Below are 26,531 nucleotides of genomic sequence, written 5' to 3'. Positions count from 1 at the left end.
CAGCAAACAGTTCACTATCCAATTGAGTTAGTACTGTTTGCTCCTTAGCACTTGAAATCCACCTTGAAGAGCATGAACCTAGGATTTCTGCAGCAAAAACATAGTGTTGGCAGAATTCTGAATGTCATTTAAGATTATTTCAGTGGTCTTTCAATCTCTATAGTCTTTGAGTTTATAAACTGCAACAACTTGTGACACTTCTATTTCTGCTTTATAAAAGTTACTGCAGGTTGAATAATAAGGATTTTTTGCAATTTAGTTTTGTTTTTATTTTACTGATATCTAAAGCATATGTTGTTTAGAGATTTCAGTTTAAATAAGGATGAATGTCAAACTCCAGTGCTGCTGGGTCTTTTTATAGCACACTTAACTGAAAAAGAAAAGTGTTTTCATTTCAGTGGGGGAAAGGTGTCTTTTGCCTTCCTTTCTCACCTTTGCCCAGGTGAGAAAGATTGTAGAAAAGGTGAAGTCTGAATTGGGTGAGGAGGCAGAGAGGGATGGACACAGCTCATGTATCTGGTTATCCTGGAAGTGTCCACTCAGCATTGCCTTTCTGTGGGTTGGGGCTGTGGGTACACAAGACTCAGAGCACAGATGTGGCAGCCCAGTATGAAGACCACTGCTGGGGCTCTATTTCAGGAATTGTAAGAAGCAGAAACTTTTCTCTTTGTCTTATAGTCAGGTTCCTGTTTGTCCTGTGTAATGAATTGCTAACAAATGCTGGAGCAGATTGATGCAAGCTGAGTGGCTGGTGGAGCTGAATAACTGACTTAGAGCCTCTGTGAAGCCCACTGCTGCCATTTGTCCTGTGTATGTGTCAGAAGTTGGGAGTGTCTTGAATGCTGAGTAGCTGTGTTCCTGCTGAGTTTTGTTACATTCATGTTTTTCTCTAGGGGATCATGTGGGGATTCTTGCTCTGTGCTGAACCTGAATAACATCTGGTGTTGTATTGTAAAGAGTTGTTTCTTTTGTAACAAATCTCATTAAATGGAAAGAAATATTCTTACCAGTTCCAACCTTGACCATCCTGGAGGTTGGCAGTAGCCAATTGCCATTTTTAGTGTGGAGCATCTCAGTCTCAGAAGTTGCAGGCACACTTATGAAATGCTCCCCTCGTATTGGAGAGTAATTAATACAGATTGTTTCAGTACTCAGGTGAACTTTCACAAGCTCATGTGAGACTTAGGTATGAAAAATGTGAGGAACTTGATTCTGTTGATCTCATCAAGTCTCCTAGTAAATGAGTGTTGGTTTAATCCAGTAGTGATTCTGTCTTGGCAAGAGCCTCTTGACTGTCACATTATACTGACTTTATGAACTTTAAAGAAGCATAGTTTTGCATGATACTGAGAAGCTTCATGGCTTCATATACTTTCACCATATGAAGAGAGATGTTTTCTCCTAAGCTTTTTTTGTTGGCTAGATAACCTTGGTCTGCATTTTGGCAAACGTTCTGTAGCTTTTATGACTGATACAACAAAAAAATTCTCCACTGTCTGATAGAATAACTCAAACAGTATTTGCAAGGCTATTTCCTTCAAACCATTGTAGCTGTTGAAATTGTAACAGAGATCCACTTTTGTCCATGTAAGTCCCTCAGTCTATCTGATATCTCAGGACCTCTGCTTAGTGAGCTTTAGTATGTGTATACATGTAGTAGGAACTAATTTTAGTTTATTTAAGGACTTTTGCACAATCAGAGTTGCACAGTTAAGCCTTGTCAGAGGACAGTTAAATCTCAGAAAACAAACTTGGATCAAACCCCACTGAACTGGATCACAGAGATGTTTATATGTGGACTTTCCTGGTACAGTCTTAAAGTTAAGTTTTTGCTTTTACCGTTGTGAGCACTTTGGGCCTCCTAATATGCCCCTTCCAAACTGCAGTCAGTGTTGATTGCTTTTAGCACTCCAGATAGAGAGAACTCTTGCTGTATATTCTGAGACAATGTCTGAATACTGTTTCTACATTTGTTTATTTCTGTGCTTTTTGGGTTTTTCTTGCCCAATACTGATATAAGCAGCCTTTCAAATGCAACAAATCCTCTGCTGGGAGGGGAGTTTTGCTTGCCTTGAAGATTTTCTTTTTCATTCACTGGAGTGCTGTGCAGAAGGACAGTTCAGAGAATTAGGTTGAGGAAGAATCACCTAAATGTAGCTGGTAGATTGTGAAAAGGTAGTTTATGGTGCATATTAAAAGATGTGGGTGCAAAAATGCAAGAATCTAAATCCTAAAGCAATAAATTAAATGTAGAAGCATAATGTTTTACATGCGGTTTAATTCAGGACGAGAATAAAACGTTTTTATTTCTCTGCTGCTTCTAAAACATGGGTTATGGTTTTTTGGAGATTTTCTTCTTTCCTAGAAAACATCAGTGTGAATCCTCCTGGTTTTGCATCTGCTGTGGCATTACTTAAAAGCAAAATATGCAGGATTTGGCTTATACTGGAAAGTACTCTGCTTTGAGCATTTAGGATATTATCAGTTGTTTTGGAAGAACAAAATTGCTCTGCACAATTCTTTGTGGTTAAGTAGAGGATGAAAGATCTGATCCTGTGCCTGTGGAATGAAATTTAGATCTGGCAATAAAAACTTCTCAAATCTTTTTGGCTCAGTCTCTTAAGAGAATAAGAGTAGCAGATGCTGAGTTCTTTCTGAAGATCAGTTCCCTCATTTTCAAGTATGGTTTTGTAACTTTTTATTGTGTGGTTTTTTTGGTTTTGTTTTTTATTTCTGTTTTAATTCACGTTTTTAAAAAAACCAAACCAACACCAAGCCCTCAAAAAAAAAAAAAAAGCCTAAAGACTGTAAAGCACAAAATCCATTTTAAGTTTGTATTAAAAAACCATACAAAATCGTGGTTAACTTTAGACCTTTAAACTTACAAAAACCCCCTCAGGAATAAAAACATTCAGCCAGAGATTTGTATGTTGCTATTCATTCTCTACCTGTTACTGAAGTACAGTGTTTATTTCAAAACACTTGCAATTTTTTATTGAGCATCATGTAGGTACAGTAAAGTGAGGGAGCAAGGTAAAGGACTTTGTGCATTAAGGTTTGTTTTATTCAGGACCAGGGATAATACATAATAGATATATGTTGTGGGGCTTTTAATTTTTTTCTACTTGGTCTGAGCAGAAGGGAAGGAAGCCAGGGGAGAGCAGCCAACCTGAGCAGTGCTAATCCAAACCATACACTGTATTTCTGGAGCTTGTGTGTCTAATGTGATCTCTGTAGGCAGAAAAGTGGCCGAGTCAGTGCTGGCCAATTAACTCTTCAAATACTGAAATCCATCTGCAGCTTTTCTTGGAGGTGTGGGTGTACCCTGTGCTCCCTGCCTGATAGAGACAGTTGGGGTACAAGATTGGGTAATTTTTCTCATCCATTAGAAGGCAAAGCAAGTGAGTTTCTTCCTACAGTGAATCTGAAAAGGAAGAAATTTTTAACTCCTGTGTTGCTTCTGTCTATTTAAATCATCTTAAAATGTCTGTTGAGATCAAGGCTCCACCTGGACATGCAGCATTGCTGGAAACAGTATTGCTTTCCAAGATAGACTTAACTTCTGCAGCATTTCCATGGCACTGCTTGCTTGTGCAGGGTTATCTGTGGTGCTGATTGGTAGTGGTTAATGCATGAGGTTAATTTTGTGTGTGTTATTTTGTGCCATTGCCATGCAGATAATTTTGCCTTAATAGTTAGCTAGTGCAGAGCTGTTACTGTCTAACAACTGGTACACTCTTCAGTGGGGCTAAAAGTGAAAAAATAATGCAAGATGATCTTGACTCTAAGTAGAAGAAAATACTTTGATGTGATTGTCATACTTTTATTTGATATGATGACTGATTTTCTTAGATAAGTCAAGATACATTTTTTCTGTCAAGATTTCAGTAAACGTTTTGTCCCATGAGAACTGCTAGAAAAGCTAAAGAAAGTGGTGACAGAACTAAAAGGTGGGAAAGAAACTGAGCTGAAGAAGAACCATTTTACTGACAGGAAAATGATCCAGGCAGATCATTGTTCTGAGGTTGGTCTTGGTACTGAAGTGTGATAGTTCCACTTGTGACTGCATGTGCTGCCCCATGTATGTAGGAGCTATTCAGAGTGATTGGTCTTTTCTCCTTATACCATAGATTGAAGGAACTTTTTTCTTCTTGCATTTTTCCATCAGCTGTTGCAAATTTGAGCTGTGACTGGGATGCAGCTGAACAAAAAGGCACATATTATCCTGTGACTAGCACATATTATCCTGCAACTTTGTAGGTAACATCTTTCCTGTTGAACCATTGCAGCTCCAGGGATCAGGTGTTGTGTTCTTGGCTTTGTGTACCCTGGGGTTCAAGATCAGTTTGGAACTAAGTTAATGGACATTGCTGTAGTAGTCACAAGTTTTATCCAAATGCCTTTTTATTTAACTTTAGGGTAACTCCTTAAAGCAAAGGATGGCTGGATTGTGTTTGCATAACTTGTTTGCTTAAGCATTGCTGCTGCCAGGTCATTAACTTTATTTTTATTTCTTTTAATTTATCAGGTAGAGTTGTTCTCAGTGCAGTTTAATGGAAAGCAGACCCACATGCATGTACACAAACAGTTGGAGCAGGAATCTTAGTGGGATGCTTGAATAGTAATTGGGAAGGTGACCTCCTGTGTGGTGTACACAGCCTTCACATGGCATTGCTGCTGGGAATGTAACTTTATTAGAAGGCTTAGTTAGGGCAGAGAGGAGCTCTCATGTTTTAAATATTCAAATTCAAGTGCTGGAGGCTTTGGCAAAATTTCAGTAATCAGAATGAAGGGAGGGAATGTCACTCTTCTTCTGCCTTGGTCATCCATACACAGTACAATTCCTCATTTGATGAGGCTTTTAGAAGCAGAACAGCTCAGCAAGTGCCACATTAACTAAGCTGTGGTCTGTAAGTTATAAAGTTCTGCTCAGTTCTGGCCACTGGCACAGAAAGGATCTGAATATTGAAAACATTGCTTAACCAATGCTGCTGAAAAAAAATATGACCTGGAGACAGAAGAAAATGGATTAGTGCATAACTGCCCAGAAATCTGTACTTACTCCATTTCCAGAGTACTTTCTTGAAGTATTGCTAGAACACCATATGAAGTCCTCTGGATTTCATGCCTTGTGCTGTGTGTTTCTGAGAGGGCTTCACTTAGAGAACTCTGCATTTTATTCTTTGATACTGCCACAAAAATTATGTGAGAATTTACTTTGGTCTTTAAGTGTTTATTCAGCTCATCACCTGAATGTGTCATCATATGCCTGTGACAATAACATGTATTGTTGAAACTAAATGTGAGATGCATCTTTTTACTAAAATATTCCCATCACTTCATGTTATAATAGCTGGTGCAGCTTGAATTGGAAAAGTTAATGCTAGAGAGAGCCAATATTTACAGTATCAGCTGGAATGCTATAATTAGTTTAGGTGCCCAGATAGTACTGTGATGAACATGATACAAATGCCTAGATACAGATTTCCATTTGTAACTGTCTGAAATGAAAGCTGCAATCTCCCAGGCTCTTCATGGGAGTAAAGATTAGCTTCAAAGCATATGACATAAAATTGGCTTTTCTTTCTTTCTCCTCTAACGAATAAATAATCAAGAATAAACATTTCACACTTCAGAAATAGCAAGGAAAGCTCAAATAGCCTTTTAAAGAGTCTCTTTGACTAATACATTTTTAAATACTAAAATTGTAGACTTAAAAACTGTCAGGTCTTTGTGAAAGATATACTAGTCGAGCTGTTCCTCTCTAGGCAACCTGTATTTAAGATATATTCCCTCAATATATGTCTATAGGGTATGTAATAGGTTCTGCAGAAGAATAGCAGAGGTGGCCTTAATCCTTGTGCAGTTTAGGTGGCAGAAATCAGCCATGAGAACAGATTAACTCATGGAAATAAATAACCCCAGTGTATATATACAGCTGTCAAGGTTTTTTCTTCAACAGAAAGGGGATAGAGGTATGGAAAACAAGTCAGAAATTTTTTGTCATGTAAGTTTTGTGTGGGGCTTCAGAATGTCTAGAAGTTTTTCTGCTCTTTCTTGGTTCCTATAATTTATTTGGTTTTGTTCTCTTAATTTCAATTACTGTGTTGTAGTTGCTTTTTCTTAATATTAATTTTGTGATGAATTTCAATAGACTGTTATGCTAAGCATCCCTAGAGGAGGTTTTTGTCTGATGTGCAATACCTAGTTCATAGGACTGCAAAAAGTTAAATGGTGACTTAAGGAAAAAATATGTACTATTATGAATAAGTCCATTCTTGAAATTTGGGTATTATTCATGAGATATTTTCTTGCCTAGTTGAAGATGTCAATCCTGCTTGTGTAGATTAGCTGACAACAATTTAAAGTCTTGAGGGAGTGAGGAATATGCAGGTGTACCACAAACACTCAAATCAAAACCACAGAAAAAAGGGAAGCTTGAAAGTATGTATTTTTACTAAAGGATTAGAACAAGTGCTCAATACAACTAAAATAAATGTCCAGTTTGGCCTTGAGTCAGCACAGAGTAACACCAGTTGGTTTTGTCTAAATGCAGATCTTTGTAAAATAAAGTAAAATACAAAAGTAAATCCCACTGTGAGCTATTTTGCGTTTGGTTTTAGGAGGGAGTTGGAGTCAAGTGGTGATTGAACAAGAATAATGTTTTGTATAACATGTGTTTCTGTTTCAAATGTTCCTTTTCCGTTGTTGACATGGTGTTCTTGTTTGGGGAAAAGCAGTCGTGTGTACAAAGGGTATTAAAGTGGCAAAGACCCTGTTATTAATGCTCCTTTCCAGCCTTGTCAAGGGCTGCTCTATTGCTTGGATCTGGAGGAGGTTATCAGATATCCCCACCCCAGGGTAGGTCTTTAATCTCTTAAGGGTGGAGGTGGAGAAAGTTCTCCAAAACAGGGATACAGAGCGAGGCCCATCTGTTCTGAGCCCTCTGGTGGGTCTGAGCTGTTATGTAAGATTGAAGTTCAGCATCATTTTTTCTGGTGTGGTAATATTTTTTGGGCATGTATTTCCATAAATAGTAGCAAAAGGGTGGAAAATTCCTGAGTTGGTAGAAATCTCAGTGTCTGCTTTTCTTTCTTGCAGAAAGCACTAACAGATTAGTCAAAAGTTCTAAAATACAATTGTGGTCAAACACTTTTTTGTTGTACAAATGTTTTTTTTTTTCCAGGTCTTTCACTTGTCTTTTTGTTTTAATCTTCCCTTTTCCTGCCCACTCATCCTTTCTGTGGAGATTGTTGAACTGCCGTTTTTAAATCAGCTTTCCAGATGTGTGATCTGTGCAGGTAGCACATCCCTGGTTGTCAGAGCTGAGATCACAGGCTGCACTTCTGGAGAGGTCCTTGGAGATTTTAAAGTCTTTGTGATGGGGGGAATTTTTTTGCAACTTGAGATTTAGTGTTGGGAATAGAGAGAATGGGGTTAGTAAGAGTGAGGAGAACATGTTTAGGGAAGGCAATTGTGGCTTCAGTAGCCTCTACCTCTGTAAAACATGTGTATACTGAACTAATTTGGGGCAGTACTAGAAACATTGAGGTGCTTTTTCTTAAAAGGATGTTTTTGGCAGGAAATTGAGCAGTATTTTGGGAAAAATGACAGTAATTCTCTAGCAAAAACACACAAATAAGAATGTGAAGGTAAGGGTTCTATTCACTTGGTTTGTGGTGTTTTGTGGGTTTTGGTTTTCTTTTTTGTTTGTGGATTTTTGGTTTTTTAATTTTCAGGAGGATGGGGGTTTTGGGTTTTTTTTTTTGTTTTGTTAATTTAAATAAGGGTGGCTCTAATTCTTGAGAGTTTCATGTGTTCAGTATTGGCAAGATCCTTTGAAGGTGCATATACGGGGAAAGAGATAGGCAAAGAAGTTTTTACGTCAGATTTAAATGGAGTAGGGGAGAATGAAAAGTTAATGCTCAGGCATAGTTTTGTGGTTATAGTGTGACTCACAAGAAAGACTTAGTCCATGTGACACATCCATTGCAAACAGTTGTAAAAACATGCCTTTAGATATCCAGAATGAGGAGTGGGCTGAGTTAATGTTATTCTGAATCCATAACATTCACGTTTTCTGGCACGGTGAGAGTAATGCTGCAAATCAAACATTGTATTTCTGCTTTTGCTTTTACATTACTTTGTTGTCCGTGATGGACAATGTCCCCTCTGATCAGCTAGAAATGAAGTTTTAATCCTGCCTTTCATTTTTTCCATGCCATCTAGTGATGCTGACACTAGGGCTCTTTATCTGAGTCAGGATTTAGATACACTTCGACAGGGAACTCACTGATGTGATTTATATTTTTACAGTTATGTGAACTGCTTTAAAGTACATGGTGATATTCTTGCTGTTTTCCTACATATGAAGAATCAAATTTTCAGGTTAGACTTATGTTTAAATGTGATTATATTTTAAGTTTTCATTAATGTCTCCCTCAATCTCAGTTGTGTGGGGATAATTTTCCTCAGTGTGTTTGAGTAAACATAGTTTTAAACCTATTGGAGCCATACCTGTATCTGGGCATGGCCATGTAGGAATGGGTCTTGTATCTTCCTAATGTTTTGTAGGTCATTAACATTCATTGGTAATCTTTGTTCAGAATTTGGATTCCTTTGTTTTAAGTTCTTGAAAGTAGTGGATTTCTTAGGTTCAGTTTTGCATCTGAAGGAGACATTATAAACATTTAATAGTTTTAAAAGAAACATTTTAGAAACTACAGTGTCTGTGGCATGTACTATATCTAAGAGGGGGTTTTATCTTTTCATTTCTGAAGAGTTGTTTGGTTTTTTTCCTAGAAAACTGAAAATGAGCCTTTTTTGTGATAAAGATTGAGCTTTAGGATCTGTTTCAGATTCTGTTTAATCTTAGCTTTAACCAAGTTAAGATTTCATTCTGTGTTTAAATCCCCTTGCTAACATAATTTAGTCCATCTATTTTTTTTTTACCTGTGCTTGTAAGTCAGCTACTAAGACTCCAATAGGTTGATAAAGAAACATGTGAGAAGAAAAAAATCTTCTCCATATGTAGCAATTGCAACAAGTGGGATTTGGTTTGAGAGGCTGAATGTAACTCTTACACTGATAGTAACAGGAAAGTTTCAGAGTGCACAGAGATGTCACAGCAGCTCTTGAAAGTTGAGTGTGTAGGGGGTTTCTGTGGGGGGTGGTTGTGAGAGTGGTTGTTAGAATTTTTCTAATGAAGATACTAAAAGTTCAAGTCACAAAGGAAAACAAATTCCCAGAGATGCCGATGATCCCAGTTACCACTCAAATAATTTGCAGCCACGAGAGCTCAGTGCTAATATAAAGCAGACTGCTGTGATTTAATGATGGATTTAGTTGTTTAATTGTAAAAAAGGCCAATGAACTATCATAAATGTGGGGTTTTTTGGGACTAAGACTTTCCCCCTGTTACATTTAAAGAGCATATTAGATGCATTTCTCATATGCAATTTTTCATGTGGCACTTCTACCTAGATTGAGTTTGTAGTGCTCTGATAATGATCAGAATTCTGCAATAATGAAAAATAAATCAGAGTTGGAACAGGCAAATATGTGTGCTTTTGAACCTGCAGAGTTATTTTTTATCTTTTTTTATTTGTTCATAAATAAAACAAACTTTCGTTTCTTTGAAGCAGACATCTCTCTGCAAATGGGAGAAGCTGAAACCAGCACAGTCAGGTGTTGAGCAAATGTCTCCAGTGAGCTTTCACAAGGGTTGTGTTTTAGGTTTTTCATTCTTTTTATTAGTCCGCTTGAATCTCACTTCTCAGGTTTGTACTTAATTGCTGGGTGATTCTGTGGTGTAAACTTCCAGATGTCTACCTGTTCTTTAAACCTGATTCCAGCCATGCAAGAATGATTCTAGCCTGATTCTCCCAAGCAAGACTTGTTTACCCTTCGTACATCCAAGGCTCACTCAGGTACCCTCTCCTCAGAGCTGGAATGTTGTTGCTTCAAGGTAATTTTAACAGACAAATTTAAAGGACCACACACTTGAGGTATTTGGTTGTACCTTTTGAACCACACTTACAAAAATGTAGGTGATTTACGTGTTCCAAAAACATGAGCGTTTTCAACCTCATCAATTATTTTTAATATTAAAAGTCAGCAGATGGAGCCAAAGGCTTGTAGAAAAATGACTTGTGCTGAGTGTATATTAAACCACAAAGCCCACTAAGTTTAACTAATAACGTTTCTACTAAAATTTATAACAGCAAAGCTATTTATTTGCTGCTAAACCTCACATTAGCAACCTTCTTTCATTCCCTTGTGTCTGTGCAGATGAGAGCTCATCCCTTCAAGTACCGGGGGTCTAACTAAGACTAAAAATTGTGAAGTTTGAGTGAGAACCTGATTTTCTTTGTAGATTTACATCTGTGCAGTGTTTTCTGCGGCAGCATTTACTGCTTTATCTGAAAAACTGGTGTTACATTTTGTCAGTATTTTTCCTTCTCCTGTGAGCCTGGTAACTGGAATCCACTGTTGAGGGTTAGACTGGAATTCATTGCAACCTCGTTTCTATTGTTGTATGGTTGGTAAGGTACTGGGATTTCATGTTTTTCTTCTGAAAGGACTGAAATAAGTCTTTGCCTCCAAGAACTTGTCTGATTTGGTATCCTACTAGGCTAACCCTATGCTCTTTGTTAAATATTAGCATCCTTCTGGGATTTTAAATAATATTTTCACAAAAATAAGGGGATGGGATGTTTTCTAAACAATGTGTGCAATTTATCCCATTTTTATAAAATTAAAAAACCCCAAAGGCAATGTGGTACCTGCCTTTTGTAGGAAAAGGAAGAAAAAACTATCATAATTTTAAAATATGATATCCAAAGGGAATGCAAAAAATTACAATGGCTGAATAGAAAATATTTCAGTGGTACAGTGATATTTTACCTTTTAAAAAAGACAGAAAAATGAAATTGTTAAATGACTAATGGCAGCTGTTTTATCAAACTTTATGTAAAAACTTTTCTCCTCTAAATCTAATTTTCTGATGGAATATGAAATGTACAAATGTTACACGTAGAATCTAGAGCCAGTGGGATGTAAATTTATGCTTAAATATTGCATGTATATTTTTTCTCATTTTTGTTTTACTGATTCTTGAAGCTCGTTCTCTTCAGTTTGGAGCAGGAATCTCTTTGGAGAGGCTCGAGAAACTTGGCATGCTGACCAAGCTTTCCTTATTTTTCTGTTTATCTTTGGCCTCATCTCTGTTTAAATTATCTTTCCTGCACTCCTGCTGTTGAAAGACAGTGATAAAACTTCCACCAGTTGTACCAACTTGCTGCCTTAATTTCCTCTAATGAACATTGGCTGTAGTAGGAAGAGTTTCTAACATTGATGTTTTTCTTTCAATTGATACGGTCGGGTTTTAGTTTCAGATTCACTCTGGACTTTGTCATAGGCTTTTCTAGTTGGCATTTTACTTCCAAAATGTGCTCAGTCACTTCCAATGAAATTATATTTTCTTTTCAAGCCCTTTGCATTGTGTTAGAAAAGTCGTACAGGACTGGGATGGTGCATCCCAAATTATATCTTTATGCAGTCTCCAGGTAACTGAATGTTGCAGTCTCACTGTGATGTGAGTATCTTCTGTGTTTCTATTTGCTGTAAGTGAGCATTAATGCAACCTTTAACACAGAGAAAATAAACTGATAACATAGGAAGGCACAGTGCTTTTTGCTGTATTGGAGCTATGAGAGCTAGTGACTATGATGAAAAAAATCTGCAGATAAGGAAGCCTGATCATGGAGAAGTACTTCCAAAAAATCTGATGAAAATTTTTAAAATATGTTGTCCCCCCACATCAATGAAAAAATCCAAACAAAAAATCTGATGAAACTTTTCAAAATATGTTGCCCCCACCACCAAATAAAAAATCCAAACACCCGACCCTAACTATCTAGTTTCTAAGAATGAAACATTTTTGCATTGCTGGATAGGCTAGATAACCTTCTTTGGACTGGATTCAGTCATCTCATAGAATTTTTTGTGGCCTGCACACTTTGGATTATGTGTAATTTGAACTTTAATTTTAAAAGAGAAGGTTCTAGCTTTCTGGCCTTGGGAGGGAGTGACACTTGCAGTTTTACAGTCTTGAGTGCAGGCAGAGCAGTCATATGGAAGTCTTCTCCTAGTCCTGGGATGTTAATTTTGAAGCCCAGTTTGAATTACTTTGAATTGGCCATTTTAGTGAAGGTTCTCAGCAGGTGTGATTCAGCAGCTACAGTCCTGAGACCCAAAGGACAGGAGATGAGAGATGCTGTGAGGAAAGAAATGGAGCAGAAGAGAAGTACATAGAAAAAAACCAGAAAGGAAATGAAAAGCTGGTTTTTGGTGTGCTGCAAGACCACATAAAGAATTGTTCTTTACTCTGTGAAATACCTTTACATGCCAACAGACTACTGTTCTTACATAGGTTTCAAGTTGCTCCCATTACTTTTACCAAGCTTCTGTCCTTGGTGATTTGCTGCCAGGTGTCCTTGCTGATTGCTCTGAAGCTGTCTCCTGTTAAACATGCATGTTGCAACCCCAGTGACCCTATTTTTAAGGTTCCCTCATAGACCACATCCAGCTTCCTTTTAAAAGACCCCTAATGGATTAAAATGATTTGTAAACTGACATCTTTTTCTCCTGACTGATGACTGTTTCCTTATCACTGCAATATAAATGCCCAGAACTGATATTTCTCAGAAAATATTCTGATAGAGCGTGTTCTAAAACAAATCAATAAAAACATCAACAAGAGCAAACTGGCATTTTGTTCGTAGTTTATCATGAATATTTTGGTACAGGTTGTATTAGCCAAGAGGATCCTGTTGAGCATTCCCTGTACCTCAGTGGTACTTGCACATCTCTGCCCAATGGGCTTCTTCCCTTCCCTGAGTTGCAATCAATTTCTGGTGTTTGTGATACTTGAAACTGGAAAATGAGGCTGTTTGTTTTAAATAAGGAATGGATTTGCATAGTGTGAGAAATAATGTTCACTTTTAAGTGTTAAAGGTTTATTAAACCTTAACAAAATATAACAAAGGAGTGAATAAGGAAAAATGACAGTGCTGGGAGCATGGGGCTTCTCTTAACATACATATAATATTCATCCCTTAATTGTGGGAGCCAACCATCACATTACTCACCTATAACACATAGGTACTCAGAAATACTAAAATATGCTGATGATAGTTGTAATTTCTTTGGATCTTGATGAAGATTTAAAAATCATGTCAATAGGACTGGCAGTAAGAAGTGCCTGTGTGCAAAATGTAGAAATATTTATTCAACTGATGACAGTTGAAAGGTTTAGGCAAATAGAAAGATAATAGAAGATTAGAAGTGTTTAGAAGATAACAGTTTGTGCTTGTATCATTTGAATACAGCTCGTGTCTGGCATTGTCAGAATATCCTAGGTCTGCTTGCAGCATGTATGGGGAATTACTTCTTTTATAGTCACACCTAGGGCTTTTCAAATTGGACAGCTCTTCCATAGCAGGTTAACAAATCCTTGAGAGGCAGAGAAGTCACAACTCTTTGTCTATTGTAAGTGCTTGTTGTATCAGAGGTGAGGGCCCTTTTCATGAGTTAATCAAAAAGACCTATGCAAACAAGCAGGAGGATTTTTTCTTTGGTCAGTCACTACAGTTACAGAGCCTGACATTATTAGTGAACCTTCGTGATCTCATAGGCTGCTGCAAACTCTTGTGCACCAGAACCCTCTTAATAAAAACGTGAGGCACTGGATACACAAATTCATAGCAGCTGTCACAGCTGGGCTGTGGTGAAGTTTGGTCAAGACCCTTTGAACTTTTTATTTCACACTAATCCCATTTAGTGTGATCAATATACGGACCTCCAGCTCCTAGGTCTGTTAATTGGGTGTCAAGTGTTGGGTTGGCCTGTGTCAGGCTGTAAAATACAAACACAGAAGAGACTATCAGTAGGGAAGTAAAGTGTTTATTGTCTGAATGTATAAGAGTGAAAAGTTGCCTTCCTAGCCTGAGATGTCCTTAGGGATCTTAAGGGTCTTTTGTTTCGCTCAGTAAGGTAACTGTATAGTTAAATATGCATTTTACCAAAAATAGTAGAGCAGTTGGGGGCTGCAGAATAATGTGACAGATCTAGTTCTGCTAATAATTTGATGCTGGAATACCTCTTTGTCTACCTACCCTCCTGCCTTTTTTCCTGATAATAAATATACTTAATTGCTCTCACAACTATTTGTGTTGGGTTGCTTTAAGGTGGGAGTCCTTTCTTGTTTTGCACGTGTACATCTAAAATGAAGTTTCTTCTTAGACTTACCGATATTTATTTTAACTTGTGCTTTGTAGCATTCAGGGAATAGACAGGCTAACTTAGATCTTCATTTCCCCATCTCAGAGAATCTCAGGAGGTTTTTTAACTCCCCCATCTTTAGTTCTCTATCATTCAGGGAAGCGTAAATATGTAGAATGATATTTCAACTTTCATACATTTTTGGGTTCTTTTATTTCAGCCTTTCAGTGACAGAAAGGACTGGGGAGTTGTGAGTAGTTTGTTTCATCTCCTTTGAAGAAAACCTAAAATTTATAATCCCAGATCAGACCTTTCCTATAACTCATGCAACTCATCCTGTTAACTGTTTTAATATATGGCACTGCTCTTTCATTAAACAACATCCAGGAATAATTAGTTCAGCAATGATGCCTCGGAACAAAAGCCCTTGATTTCGTTAAACTTTATAAGTTGGTCTCTTTTGATCTGCAAGAACACATCTGGGGCCTTTAAGAAAGTAGAAAGAAAAATATTAAATGTTTAGTAAGGCTGTTGGTGAAGGTTTCAAAGCACAGTAACCCTTTGGTACCATGACGTAGCTCAGAAGCAAAAAAGTGTGAATTTCTTGTTTCATAAGCTATCACATGGCACCTCTGTGTAGTAAATGCAGTTTTTGTTACCTGATGATGACTACATTTTCCCTTTATTTCCAGTTTCAGAAGAGGGAGTATCTTCATTCTTCCCCCATTTTTTTTCATTCGTTTTTCTGACCTTTTACCCCCATTTTCCCTTGGATGCATTTGAATGAAGTAATCAGAACCATTACTGTAAACCTGACATTTTTTTTACCAGGTATCTTTGCATTAGAATTTATTTTTGCTGCATGAAACCTTTCAGTGTACTGCTTTGTTCCTTTAATAGCTTACTATAATTTGCCAAGGTGGTAGGGATAAATCCATTTGTTCTTTACTCTAGACTTAGCTGCTTAGATTTTGCAAATATCCTAAGGACTTGCAAAAGTGCAGAGGATATAAATTTACTCGTCTAATCTTAATCACTGTTACTGACTTGTAATAGAAAATTGCTTACCAGTTGAACTCTTTAAAATTTGCCACTAAAAAAATCCTGCCTCAAGGAAAAGCTATAAAGATTTTGTATACCAATTGTTTTTTATTTCATAAACTAAAAAGTATTGCGAAAAATAGTTGTCTGATCATAATTAATTTCATTTTCTTTTCTTCTCCTAGCAGAGGTAGCCTTTGTTTTGATTGTAATTAGTAGAAGGAATTCACCAGGAGCAGCACTGCATCATTTGATTTGTACTGTTGTGTGTGTTGTGTTTGCTTGTTTGCTGTATTTATATTCCAGGAGTTCCTAGAAAATGTACAAATCATCACGATTAATGTTAACGTTTGCCATAGCTAATGAAGCCTACCAGATCTCTCAGTAATTATTCATCACCTTTGTTTCATTTTGTATAAATCATGGCTTCTATTAACAAGCTTATTTTAGAGAAAGGACAGGAGAACTTTGTTCGTGAGAAAGAAATGAGCAAAACAACTTTTTTCTTATTTCTCCCCTTGGCCATTCAAAACAGAAGTGAAAAGAGTTGAAAATATTATTTTTCATTATTTTTAAATGCAGCTTTATGTTCACTCTGTTTGTTTTTCTTAGTGAGCCTGTAACTCTAAGGTTGTGACCCAAAAATGACCTCCTTTTCCACTCTCAATTGCTTTTGAACTACTCCAATAAGTAAAAAGAAATAACCCAACAGAAGGGTAACCAGATCACTGCTACCACACCAAGCAAACAGGCAGGCTTTGGGATGCTCTTCTTTAATCTCTCTATCCACAGAGCCTTCATTTTAATTTGCAAAATTGAACCCAGATCGAGAGCAGTAAAGCCTGAATACGGTAAATATTCATGCCTCAGTGATCTAGAGTGGCTCCATTACATTTCAGAGATTGGGAGAATTACCTTTTGGATTATGTATATTCATGGGCTGATTTTTATTTGAGATCTAATATTACTCACATTGGGCTACATGTGGCATATTCTGTCAAAACCAGCCTTCTCACAAAGCTCCAAATGTTCCTTACACGTAAAAGTTTTACTTCTTTTCCCTATAGTTTCCTCCCTTTTATGCTTTTCAAAGACTGGTAGTAAACAAATTTCTTTTAAAGAAGAAGGGGGGAAAAAAGCTAGTAGAAATTCTATAAAACCTTCAACCCTGTGTTTACTGTGATATATTTTTTTGCATGTGACTTTGAAGTCTTCAGATAAAAGTATTATTATTGTTCTAAACCTAAATCTATTTGGAAAAAAAATTCATTTTGTTCTGTGGGAGAAGAAAATTCCAGACAGCCTTTCTTTAACCTATAATTTTGCATTGGTTTTGCCTTCTTTTTTTTTTCTTTGAAAAATGTTTTATTGAAATATTTTTGATAAGTTGCAGAAATTTTAATTGGAATGTAAATGTTAAGCTGCTTCTGTGTCATAGTTTTACTATGGGTCTGACGTTCTCTGCATTGATACTTGCTGCCTCAACTCATTGGGAATATACTGTGGTTTTAAAATGCATACCTTGTCATCTGTGGTGATAGGTGGCACAAGCAGCACCACTTAATTTAGGATACTTGGTATCTTCAAATTCCTTTCTTGTTACAAAAAAAAAAACCAACAGCAACAACAACAACAAAAAAAAAAAACCGCAGAAAAACCCCACCAAAAACCCCAAACAAAGAAACAAAACCAAAAAACCCAAAACAAACAAAAAAGTGGACATTGTTGAGTTTTATTTTTTGGGAATTTGGATTGTGACAAATGATGCAGTTGAATTTATCTGCAGTGAGGCGTAATGCCATGTTATATCACAAGGGTGACAAGATTACTGGAGTTTACCAAATAAATACTCCAGTAAGATAGCCTACATGTAATACAGTGAATTTGATGGTTTACAGTAAATAATGAATTCTGGGCAGTTCAGTCATGAGAGGAAAATAAATAGAGGACAGATTTTTTTTATTCAGTGAGATTTGTCCAGCTTGTACATGGGGTAGATTAGGTTCCGTTGAAAACAATTTGGGTTTATATATTTAAAGGCTAGAGGAGACTGCTTAAGCACAGAAGGTCACTGAAGTTTACCTGAAAAATCTTAATCTTTTGATTTTTGACTGTCTGCATGAATATAGCATACGTGTAATATAAATGAAAATGATGGTATTGGAGTTGCATGAGAGTAAGGTCATTGACCTGCTTTTTTATACATTGGGTGTATAGTCATATTTCAGATGCTGGGAAAGGGAATAACCCAAATGGATTTTACTATCCCCTTTTATATTGCTTTATTCCAGTGCAGTCTCTTCAGGCTCTGGTGTTGTTTTATCCAGAAGGAGGAATGTATTAAATAAAATTTGATAGCATGTGTGGGGTGTTACATAAGCACCACAGTGGTCATATGGGGAATGCCCTTATAAAACTCACCTTAAAAAAAAAAGAGTTAAAAGAATCATTCAATATGAAATAAATTTTTCTCTAGATGCTATATTCCTTTCCCACGTGGAGGTGAGGCCATGCAGAAATAGTAGAATCTAGAAATATTCAAGGTCTTTCAGATAACTGCTACTAAGCCACATGATCTTGCTGAAACTCACAGACTTGGAATTGTTTCTGACTCTTGGAGGTTTCCACTGTTTGTAGCTGGTCCTAGCTGCTCCTGTCATGTTGACTCACAAGAGAAAGCTCTCCACAACCTGAGCAGTGGGCAGAGGCTGCATTGTGTGATTTGCTGTTCAGTGATGTGTTATTGGCAGCTCTTGTATTATTGATACCTCCTGTTTTATCTCCATTTTATGCAGTTTTGAAATGCTGGTTAAAATATTGGCGCTAACCTAGTTACTGCATGAACCACAAAAGCATCTCAGAGAATCTAGAAAATACTTGCTTACATTATTTCTTAAAAGAAAAGATTTTTTTAATTTCAATGGAGGATGTGATTTTTTATTTCTGATAGCTCATTGTTGCTCTCTTGTGCCTTCACATCCTGTTTGTCCTTTTAATGCTTTTGAGCAGGAGTGGTTTGCCAGCTTCACTAAATGTATGGCTGCTTGCTCATCTATGAGATTTGGCTTTGCCATCCCTCATAAAGCAAATTCAACATTCTTCATGTTTAGAAGAGAATTTATAAAGGTATCTGCTTATGTGTAAGGAGCAGTTTTATGTTTGGAGTTTTGCTTCATTTCAGTTGATGTGCTTAAACACAGGCTGACTGAAAACTAAAAATTTTCAGCTGTTGTGGCATTTCAGACAAGAGGCCAGTGTAGTTTGATATCTTCTGACCACCAAGAGAGGGTACTGGAAGAGGGAAGATGAGATGCCTTACTCTTTATTTGAATTTGTAGTAGATCAACAGGGAGGAAGTTCGTTCTTGCTTTCAAAAGCAGCAGCTATGGGATTGGTGATTGAAGCACTGATATTGCATATTGGTGATGCAGCTGGGAGTTTGCTGCTCCCCTTCTGCTTATAAGGATGCACTTCTGGATGATTCTGAGGTGGTGTTTCATGCCTTTGGCACTTTGCTACAATGTATGGCCAGCTTGTACTTCTGGAGAGAGTTTTTTCTTGCTAGGGTATTGATTCAGGCAGGCTTGTGCTTGGTGTATTTTTAAACCTTTAAAGGGCTGAAATGGTGCTGTCTTAATTTCAGTTCCTTTTTCAATGTAAGTTTAAAGATGCAGCTCTTAGTGACTGGGCTGTGAAGTGTGATTTTTATCTTGAAACTTGTTGGAGTCCTCACTGTTTGAAGTGGGGTCATTTTTTATACTGCATATGCAATACTCCTTTTATAAATACTGCACTCATGATCAGTATTTTCCCTAACATATTATTGAGACTAATTATTTTAACTTTGCAGTTTCTCATCAGCATTACAGGGAAGCATGGTTGCTGTATCTCATATCAGAAAGATGCACTCACAGCATTGAGAGGCAGCAGGATGGCTAGGTTTTTATCTAAAGAAGCTATGAACAATGGCATATGGCTGATAACTTAATGGAAATTGGATAAATAAAGGAAAAAAAGGGCTGACATATCAGTGCAAAAAGTCATTAGTGGACTTTTTCTGTATCCTGTTTTCTATTAGTGTGTAGTAAACTGCTTTGAAAATCTTAGTGGGCTTTTCCTTTGGTCTTAAAATAGCAAGTTCTCATATATTGGATACATTTGTTTATCTCAAGGGCTGAACTGTTTGGGTGCTTTTGATTTCTTTTTTGTGTTTTTCAATCTGCATTTGAATACAAACTTCTTTATCGCCCTTTTTAGGACTTTTTACATAATGCTTTAGGAACACTAATGTGATTATGCAAACTAAAATTTGAAACAGGAAGCAAATCTCTGCAAATCATGTAAGATTTCAACATGTGGCTCTTGATTTATATGTTGGCATATAATCAATTCCCCTGTGCCACAAGAAAACAAAATGTGAGTGAATTTCTTAGCAAAGTTTGTGGCAGGTTTTGTAATGGTATCCGTGTTCTCCATGTTTACCTACATAGTTCACAAGCAGTAAAGCCTGTCACTCTAAAGTTGCACTCAATATTGTTCACTTTCTGTGTCTGAAGGCCTAATTTTCCCACTTTGAGTAGATTTCTAAAATGGGCCTTGGGTAATTTTTGTGGACAATAGAAGATAGAAGTTGTTTTCCAGACAGAATTTTGAGAACTAAAATGGGGTGCATGAAATAAATGCAAAGAAATGCCAAAGATATTTGTCATGGCTGGTCTCAGTTATAAATTCCTGTTGGTCAGGACAGTGCTCTGAAGTATTTTACCTTGTTCTGGTGGTGGAGGGGTGGACTGGGTGATCCAGCTCCACTCCCTACTCGAAAAATCCATTGCTGTAAAGCTAAAGAAAATATGTGAAAGCTTAGAACTCTGTTATAGCTTGTAGGGATCCCTTACATAGGGAAACTAGATATGCATAAAAGAAACAAATCTAATACTGGGGGTCAGTTGCACCCTTTTCAGTGCTTCTGGGTTTGTATTTTAAAGGCCAGACAAAATAAAGATGAATTTTACTTATGTACTTGAGCCTCTTGAAGAAAAACCCTACATTTAGAGTGTTTTAAACCATGGGCAAATGTCTCTGTCAGTCAGGATCAGAGTGAAATGGAATGAAATACTGTACTGATGTTCATGGTCTGCTCAGAAAACAGGAAATCAGTGATTTAAAGCTACTCTGGCTCTTGTTATTTGATACAGTGGGTGCAGACCAACTCCCTGATTCACTTCTCTGCTGGTTCCATGTCTGACCTTTTGAAGGATGCAACTCCAACTCACTTTGGGTGAGCTAATCCACCCCCCAGTCACACTGTGTTCTGGTCAGATTCTAGTTCCTACAAACATGATGCTCTTGGAACAGAGGTTGTGGTCAGTTAAGATACTGTGCTGTGTGCTCCTTTGACAGTTCTGGCACTGAGAACAGGAGGGGAAAAAGAAATGGCCTTGAATCTGTTCTTCCTCTGATAGGTTTATGGAAACTTCAGATACAATAATAGATACCAATTAGAGGCAATATAGATGGGCTGATTAAATAATCTGCAGGGTGCTAGATAGATCAGCATGAAGTGGTGATTCTCAGTAGGTTGAGTGATGCAGTGGCATTTCCTGCTGTATCTGAGGACAAGCAGACCTGTCTGAAAGCCAGACCCAGCTAAAAGGAAATCAGGTGATTCTGAGAGCTCTGGGTGGGCACAGTCACAATTCCCTTCTGGGAGAGAGTTTGGGGCAGCACAGGAAACCTGCTTTGGTTGGGGAGGGGCAGGGGTGGGTGGAACTTTACATGATTCTGCAAATTTTCAATGTGTTTTCAATTAGTAGGATAATGTTTTCTGAAAGAGAATTAGTCAGGATCCAAACTATTCTTGAACTGGCATTTGAAACTGTGAAGACCATGAGCAAATGTATCAACAGGAGCTTCATTCAACACTGGGAAATACTTTTGTGGCCATACTCCACTGCAGTGTTTATCTTGCACATAGGAATTACAGCAGCCTTTTGTCACAGGAAGTGATGCTCTACAATTGTGTATTGTTTCATGTAGATGAACTGAGGATGGTGGCAGAACACAGCTTATATTCTGATACAATCCAGCTCTGTATGTTATGGTTGAGAACTGTAAATCACAATGAAAAAAGGTTAATCATGTGAAGTGAATATTTCAAAAGTACTTGTTCATTCTGCTTCTGATCACTGTTTATGAGCTGCATGTCAGATGTGCCTAATCATATGAGCTAATTTAAGAGGAGAGAGAAGGCATAACACTGAGGAAAGTTTCATGGATTCCTAATTAAAAGCCAATATGTGTTCTGAGTATGGGCACACAACTGTGTTTTCTAATCACATTTTTTTGTCTTAAATGTTATCTAAATTCTGTAAAAGATATTTCAGATTAATATACACAGTCTGTTTCTGTAATACTTTCATTCATCTGTTTAGGTGGCTAATTTCTAAAAAATATTATTATAAACTGGACTACTAATAATAAAGTCTTTGTGACTTCATTTAAAATAGAAAGCTAGATAGATCTCTTCTGCATCTTCTGGTTCCAATTCTGTTTTGAGGAGTGACAGTGCTGGAAGATTCCTTAGTTCCTGCCAATTTATTGGCCCCATCCATGGTTGTAGAAGAGGAAAGATTCACTGCTGGTATTATCACATGTGATACCAGCAATTTCAAAATTGTTTGGGCTGGTACTTTTCATACTACAGATTCATTCTTGTAGTGCTTCTAATGTCTTTGAAACACCTATGTTTAGAAAATCTTGGGTTTTTAATGTTTCATTTTTCTTCTTGAAGTACTTAAACATTACTTGTATCACCATTGATACAACTATAAGAATGATTGATTGAAACTGGAGCAGTAGTGGATGAAAGAAGGAAGGGTTTGGGAAAGGTTTGATTCAAGCCCCTCTGCTTCTAGCCTTTAAAAATACAATCTTGGAAGTCAATAGAAAGCGGGAGTTAAATGCTAAATTGTTTCTCTCCAATGTGTCTGTATGCTTAGTGTTGTTGAGGAGGTTTAACTAAAGGGGTAATGAATGTTTATTTGAGTACAAAAATGCTTGAAACTGAAACTACCAAGTATTTACAATGCTCTTTTAAGTCTGTTTTGACATTAGTTAATATCTTGACAAACTACTTTGGTTCAGGCATTTTTAGTGAGGGTTTTTTCTCTTACACGAACATACCTCTTGATCTCCTTTCTCATAATATTTTGGGGATTCTTCAAGAATTCACAGGCATTGATGTGGCATTTGATTTGAAAAATGTTGTAATAATAACATTATAATCTGTAACAGGGTGTTTCTTTTGGTTTTGGTTAGCAGCCAGCGGCTCAGGGAACCCAAACAATATTCATAGTGGTGAAGCTCATGGGTATTGTTATTTGTATAATTATGATTTCCAAAAGGAATACAAGATTTTTGTTTTTTTCCAGAAGGCATGTAGCTGCTAGATTTTCTGTCTTTTTTTTTCTAAACAGCTTTCTGTATATTGCCTGTGACCATTTTTTGCTGACTTATTTGGAGACCTCTTTATATTTCAGTTACTGAAGGTTTTAGTTCAGCCAATAGACTTTTCATCTGTGCTTCCATTTTGATCTAAGTTTCTGCAATTTGTTCCTCTCTGGATCAGATGATATTGGGAATAGGCATAGACAGATTACCTGGAGCCAAGTGAGATGTCCTCCATACAGGGCAGCAGGCTTTGTGGAAAAGGAGAATGTGAAAAACATCATTTTGTTTCCACTTATGTTTCCAGCTAACATGCAGAAAAAAGCTGATATTGTCAGTATTATGAATTACTGAGTAAATAGCTCTGTGATGAAAATAATTAAGTTGCCTAGACTGTCCTGAATTGTCCAGCCTGATGTGCTCTGAAGCTGTGTGACATCTGAGGATGAAGCCCAGCTCTGCTGAGTCCTGTCCTTTGGTTTGGAATTCTCTTCATCAGTGCTTGCATATTTTGTGTTTCTGTTTTCAGGCATTAGAAGATAAATGAGTGGGCTGGGATTAGAAGATGGGCTGCTAAGGGACATGGGGTGGTTGCAGATTGATTTGAGAATAGTTCCAGCTGAGTAAGAAAGTAAAATCTTGAATGCTGAGAGTTGCACAGTAGCATTTGGCATGAACTTTTTTGATAGCTGTAGAATTGATGATAAGTAAAGGGAGAGGAAGAAGAAATTATGCTGAGAGTTGAGATCTGTCCTAGCAATGTTGTTCTGTACACATTCACAATATAATCTATTGCATGTAGATAAAAGCATACTAAAAAAAAATTATCTCTGGAATTGAGCATTCTCACGAAGACTTCAGTTCTTGGATCTGAGTGTTGAGGTTTCAGCCCTTCAAAAATGCTGTGTATCACTTTTCTGTACTAAGGACTCTTGTCCAAGTACATAATATTTATTTAGGAGATAGCTTTTAATACTGACATGATATCTTTGGCAATAAACAAAATTATCTAATGTAGGGACTTGAAGCAGAGGGATTACCTATCCAAGCATCCAGCATTAGTAGGAATGGAACAGGTGACACCATAAACATATTGCCAGAAAATGCCTTTGGTTACATTCAACTTGAGGGGATGGGGGTACTTACTAAGGGTGAAGGTTTGCTGAACTGAAAAAGAAAAACACCAAAAATGAATCCTTGTTAAACTAAACCAGTTTAGTCTGATCAAGCTGAGCCTAGACTGATCTGTAAAGCTTATTGCATTCTTCTCCTCTCCTTGAAATAAGTAATACAATAGCAAGCTCATTAAGGCCAAATAGTATCTGGGAAATTTTAGTTTAAGTAGTGATTGGTGTTTCACTTTTCCTACAATATTCCTGAGATATGGAGCCCCACTTTTGGTGACAGCAGTGCTAGCTGTATGATCATGAACATTGAAATCTTCCTAAGAAAGCTTTGAGGATTTTCTTTTAGTCTATGGAATACTATAGCCCAAAAGTGGGTGGGCTTTTGTATTTCTGATTATTTTGTGGCGATGGTTCATGAGTTCATTGTGCTTGGTGCTGTGCAAATACAAATTCTTTTTGCTCTGCACTTTACAGTTTATTCGACCATGTCAAAGAAGTGTGTGGAAGGATTTTCATGGAAGGGGTGGGAAAGCAGACACACAGGTGTATGAAGGGGTATTGTAGTGCTAAACTTTTGATGCTGCAGATGCTCAAGGGCATATATTTTAGCTATTCCACGGTGGGGGTATATCTGATTATTTGCAGATAGTATTGTGGGTAGTGCAGCACAGATGATGTAAATATCAACATAATTGTGGTCATGATAATATTCAGTCTTATTAACAGAAGTAAATAAGCTAGGGGGCTCAAATATGTGAAATTTTAAGTGATGGAGTTCTCAGACTAGTGGCCTTCTACTTCTTGAGTTGTGGACTCTTCTAGAAGGTCAGATGTCTTGCAAGACAGCAGGGTGTCATGTGTGGCTGATACTTCACAATATAAGCAGATATCATGTGACATAAACATCTGAGTGCTTATGTTGCACTCATGTGCAATTAATTGTTTCATTCTTTTTGTTCCCCTTTCATCCATAGGTGACAAAGAAGGTCAAGTCCATGCAGATGTTCCATACTCCTGTGACTTATGCAATGCAGGGTGACAGAGTAGGTGTCTGTGTGACCCAGTTTGATCCCAAGCTGCTGGAACGAGGTCTGATTTGCACCCCAGATTCACTTCACACCATCCATGCTGCCATCATTTCCTTGAAGAAAATTCAGTATTTCCGAGGAGCTCTTCAGACTAAGGCCAAGTTCCACATCACAGTCGGTCATGAGACAGTTATGGGAAGAGTGATGTTTTTCAGTCCAGCCCCTGCTAACTTCAATGAAGAAATGCAAGAAAATGTGTTTGATTTTGAAAAAGATTATCTTTATCAAGAGCAGTATTTGTCCAAGGACTCGGTTTCTTCAGAAGAGAACAAAGAAAATGACCAGGCAGAAGAAGTCCAGCTCCCAAAACAACAGTGGGCTTTGCTGGAGTTTGAAAAACCAGTCACTTGTCCTAAACTGTGCCTTGTGATTGGCTCTAAGCTGGATACAGATATTCATGCCAATACCTGCAGGCTGGCATTCCATGGGGTGCTGCTCCAAGGCATGGAAGACAAGAACTACACAGAGACTTTCCTGCCAAAGCTGAAAGTGTACAAACAGAAGCACAAAGAAGGACAGGTGGAAAGGGTAAGCTGTCTCTCTTTGCTGTCTATGGGAACTGGAAATATTTGTCCTGTACATGTTGGTGGACTGCATAATTGTCCCCGCTATGTTCCAGAGCCCTTACACAGATTTTTCTAATGTTTGTATTACATCTGGTCTGCTTGCAAACAGAAATCACTGTTTAAAGTGACTGGCTTATTCAGTGCAATCCAGTGGTGAGTAATTTGGTGCTGTTTTTGCACTGATCCTTTTGGAGTCTGATCAGTGTGTTCTTCCCCAAGAGTGGCTTTGTGCACCTTCCTAAGTGACAAAACTTCCAGGTTTCCAATTATGTACTTTACACAGTCTGCAGTACATTGAAAATGCAAAGACAGTGGACAACAAAGTAGCATTTGGTTAAGTAACACAAATAACACAAATAATTAATTTTTAGTATCTTTACATTTTAATTAATAAGAGCATTTATTTTAGTAGGCAAAAAGAAATTTCCTACAGGATGCCTTACAAGTGATAACATGTTGAAGTTGGAATCAGGTTCATGACATGGAGAAGTTCAGCCATGCCTAATGCATGTTATTTCTATGTCATACAAATAATAATAATTATCATCATCATCTGCTATAGGGTTTGTATTTGACCCATCTCAGTATAGCAGAAAACAGAGATGCTTTCTGGAGGAGTTAGCAGCTACAGTGAGAATTAAAGGGGATTTGTTTGTACTCTGCCATCAGAATTGGAGGGATGCTCTGTCTGTAGTGGTTGGTGTTACATTGCTGGCTTAGGTTTGGCCTTGCTGGTGGTTACCCTTCAGTCAGCAGTGCAGAATCACTTGTTGATGCATTGCACAGTGGAATTTTTCATGATGAATGGTTTAGGTGGAGATGTACAATGCATAAGTAACTTAATTGTTTACCCCTTAATGAACAGAGTTGATGCAAACTTCAGCAATTTGTTTATTCAATGTATAGGTATGATAGATGATCTATTAAATATTGGGTTAAAAGCTCTATTAATTTTGATTTTTCTAACTCAAAACTTCATT

At 37.3% G+C, this 26,531-nt stretch overlaps 1 protein-coding gene across 1 annotated transcript in view; it reads left to right on the top strand.

The window, feature by feature from the left end:
* Positions 1 to 26,531, top strand: part of EEFSEC (eukaryotic elongation factor, selenocysteine-tRNA specific) — a 150,421-nt gene that overhangs the window by 39,585 nt on the left and 84,305 nt on the right. The window contains exon 5 of the mRNA XM_084214205.1: positions 24,872 to 25,513. Coding sequence (XP_084070331.1) covers positions 24,872 to 25,513 — 642 coding nt within the window. The remainder of the gene's footprint in view (positions 1 to 24,871; positions 25,514 to 26,531) is intronic.

Source organism: Fringilla coelebs (assembly GCF_963513975.1).
Source record: "Fringilla coelebs genome assembly, chromosome: 13".
NCBI lineage: Eukaryota > Metazoa > Chordata > Aves > Passeriformes > Fringillidae > Fringilla > Fringilla coelebs.
Note: the sequence above shows the minus strand (reverse complement) of the source record. Positions and strands in the feature narration are given on the sequence as shown.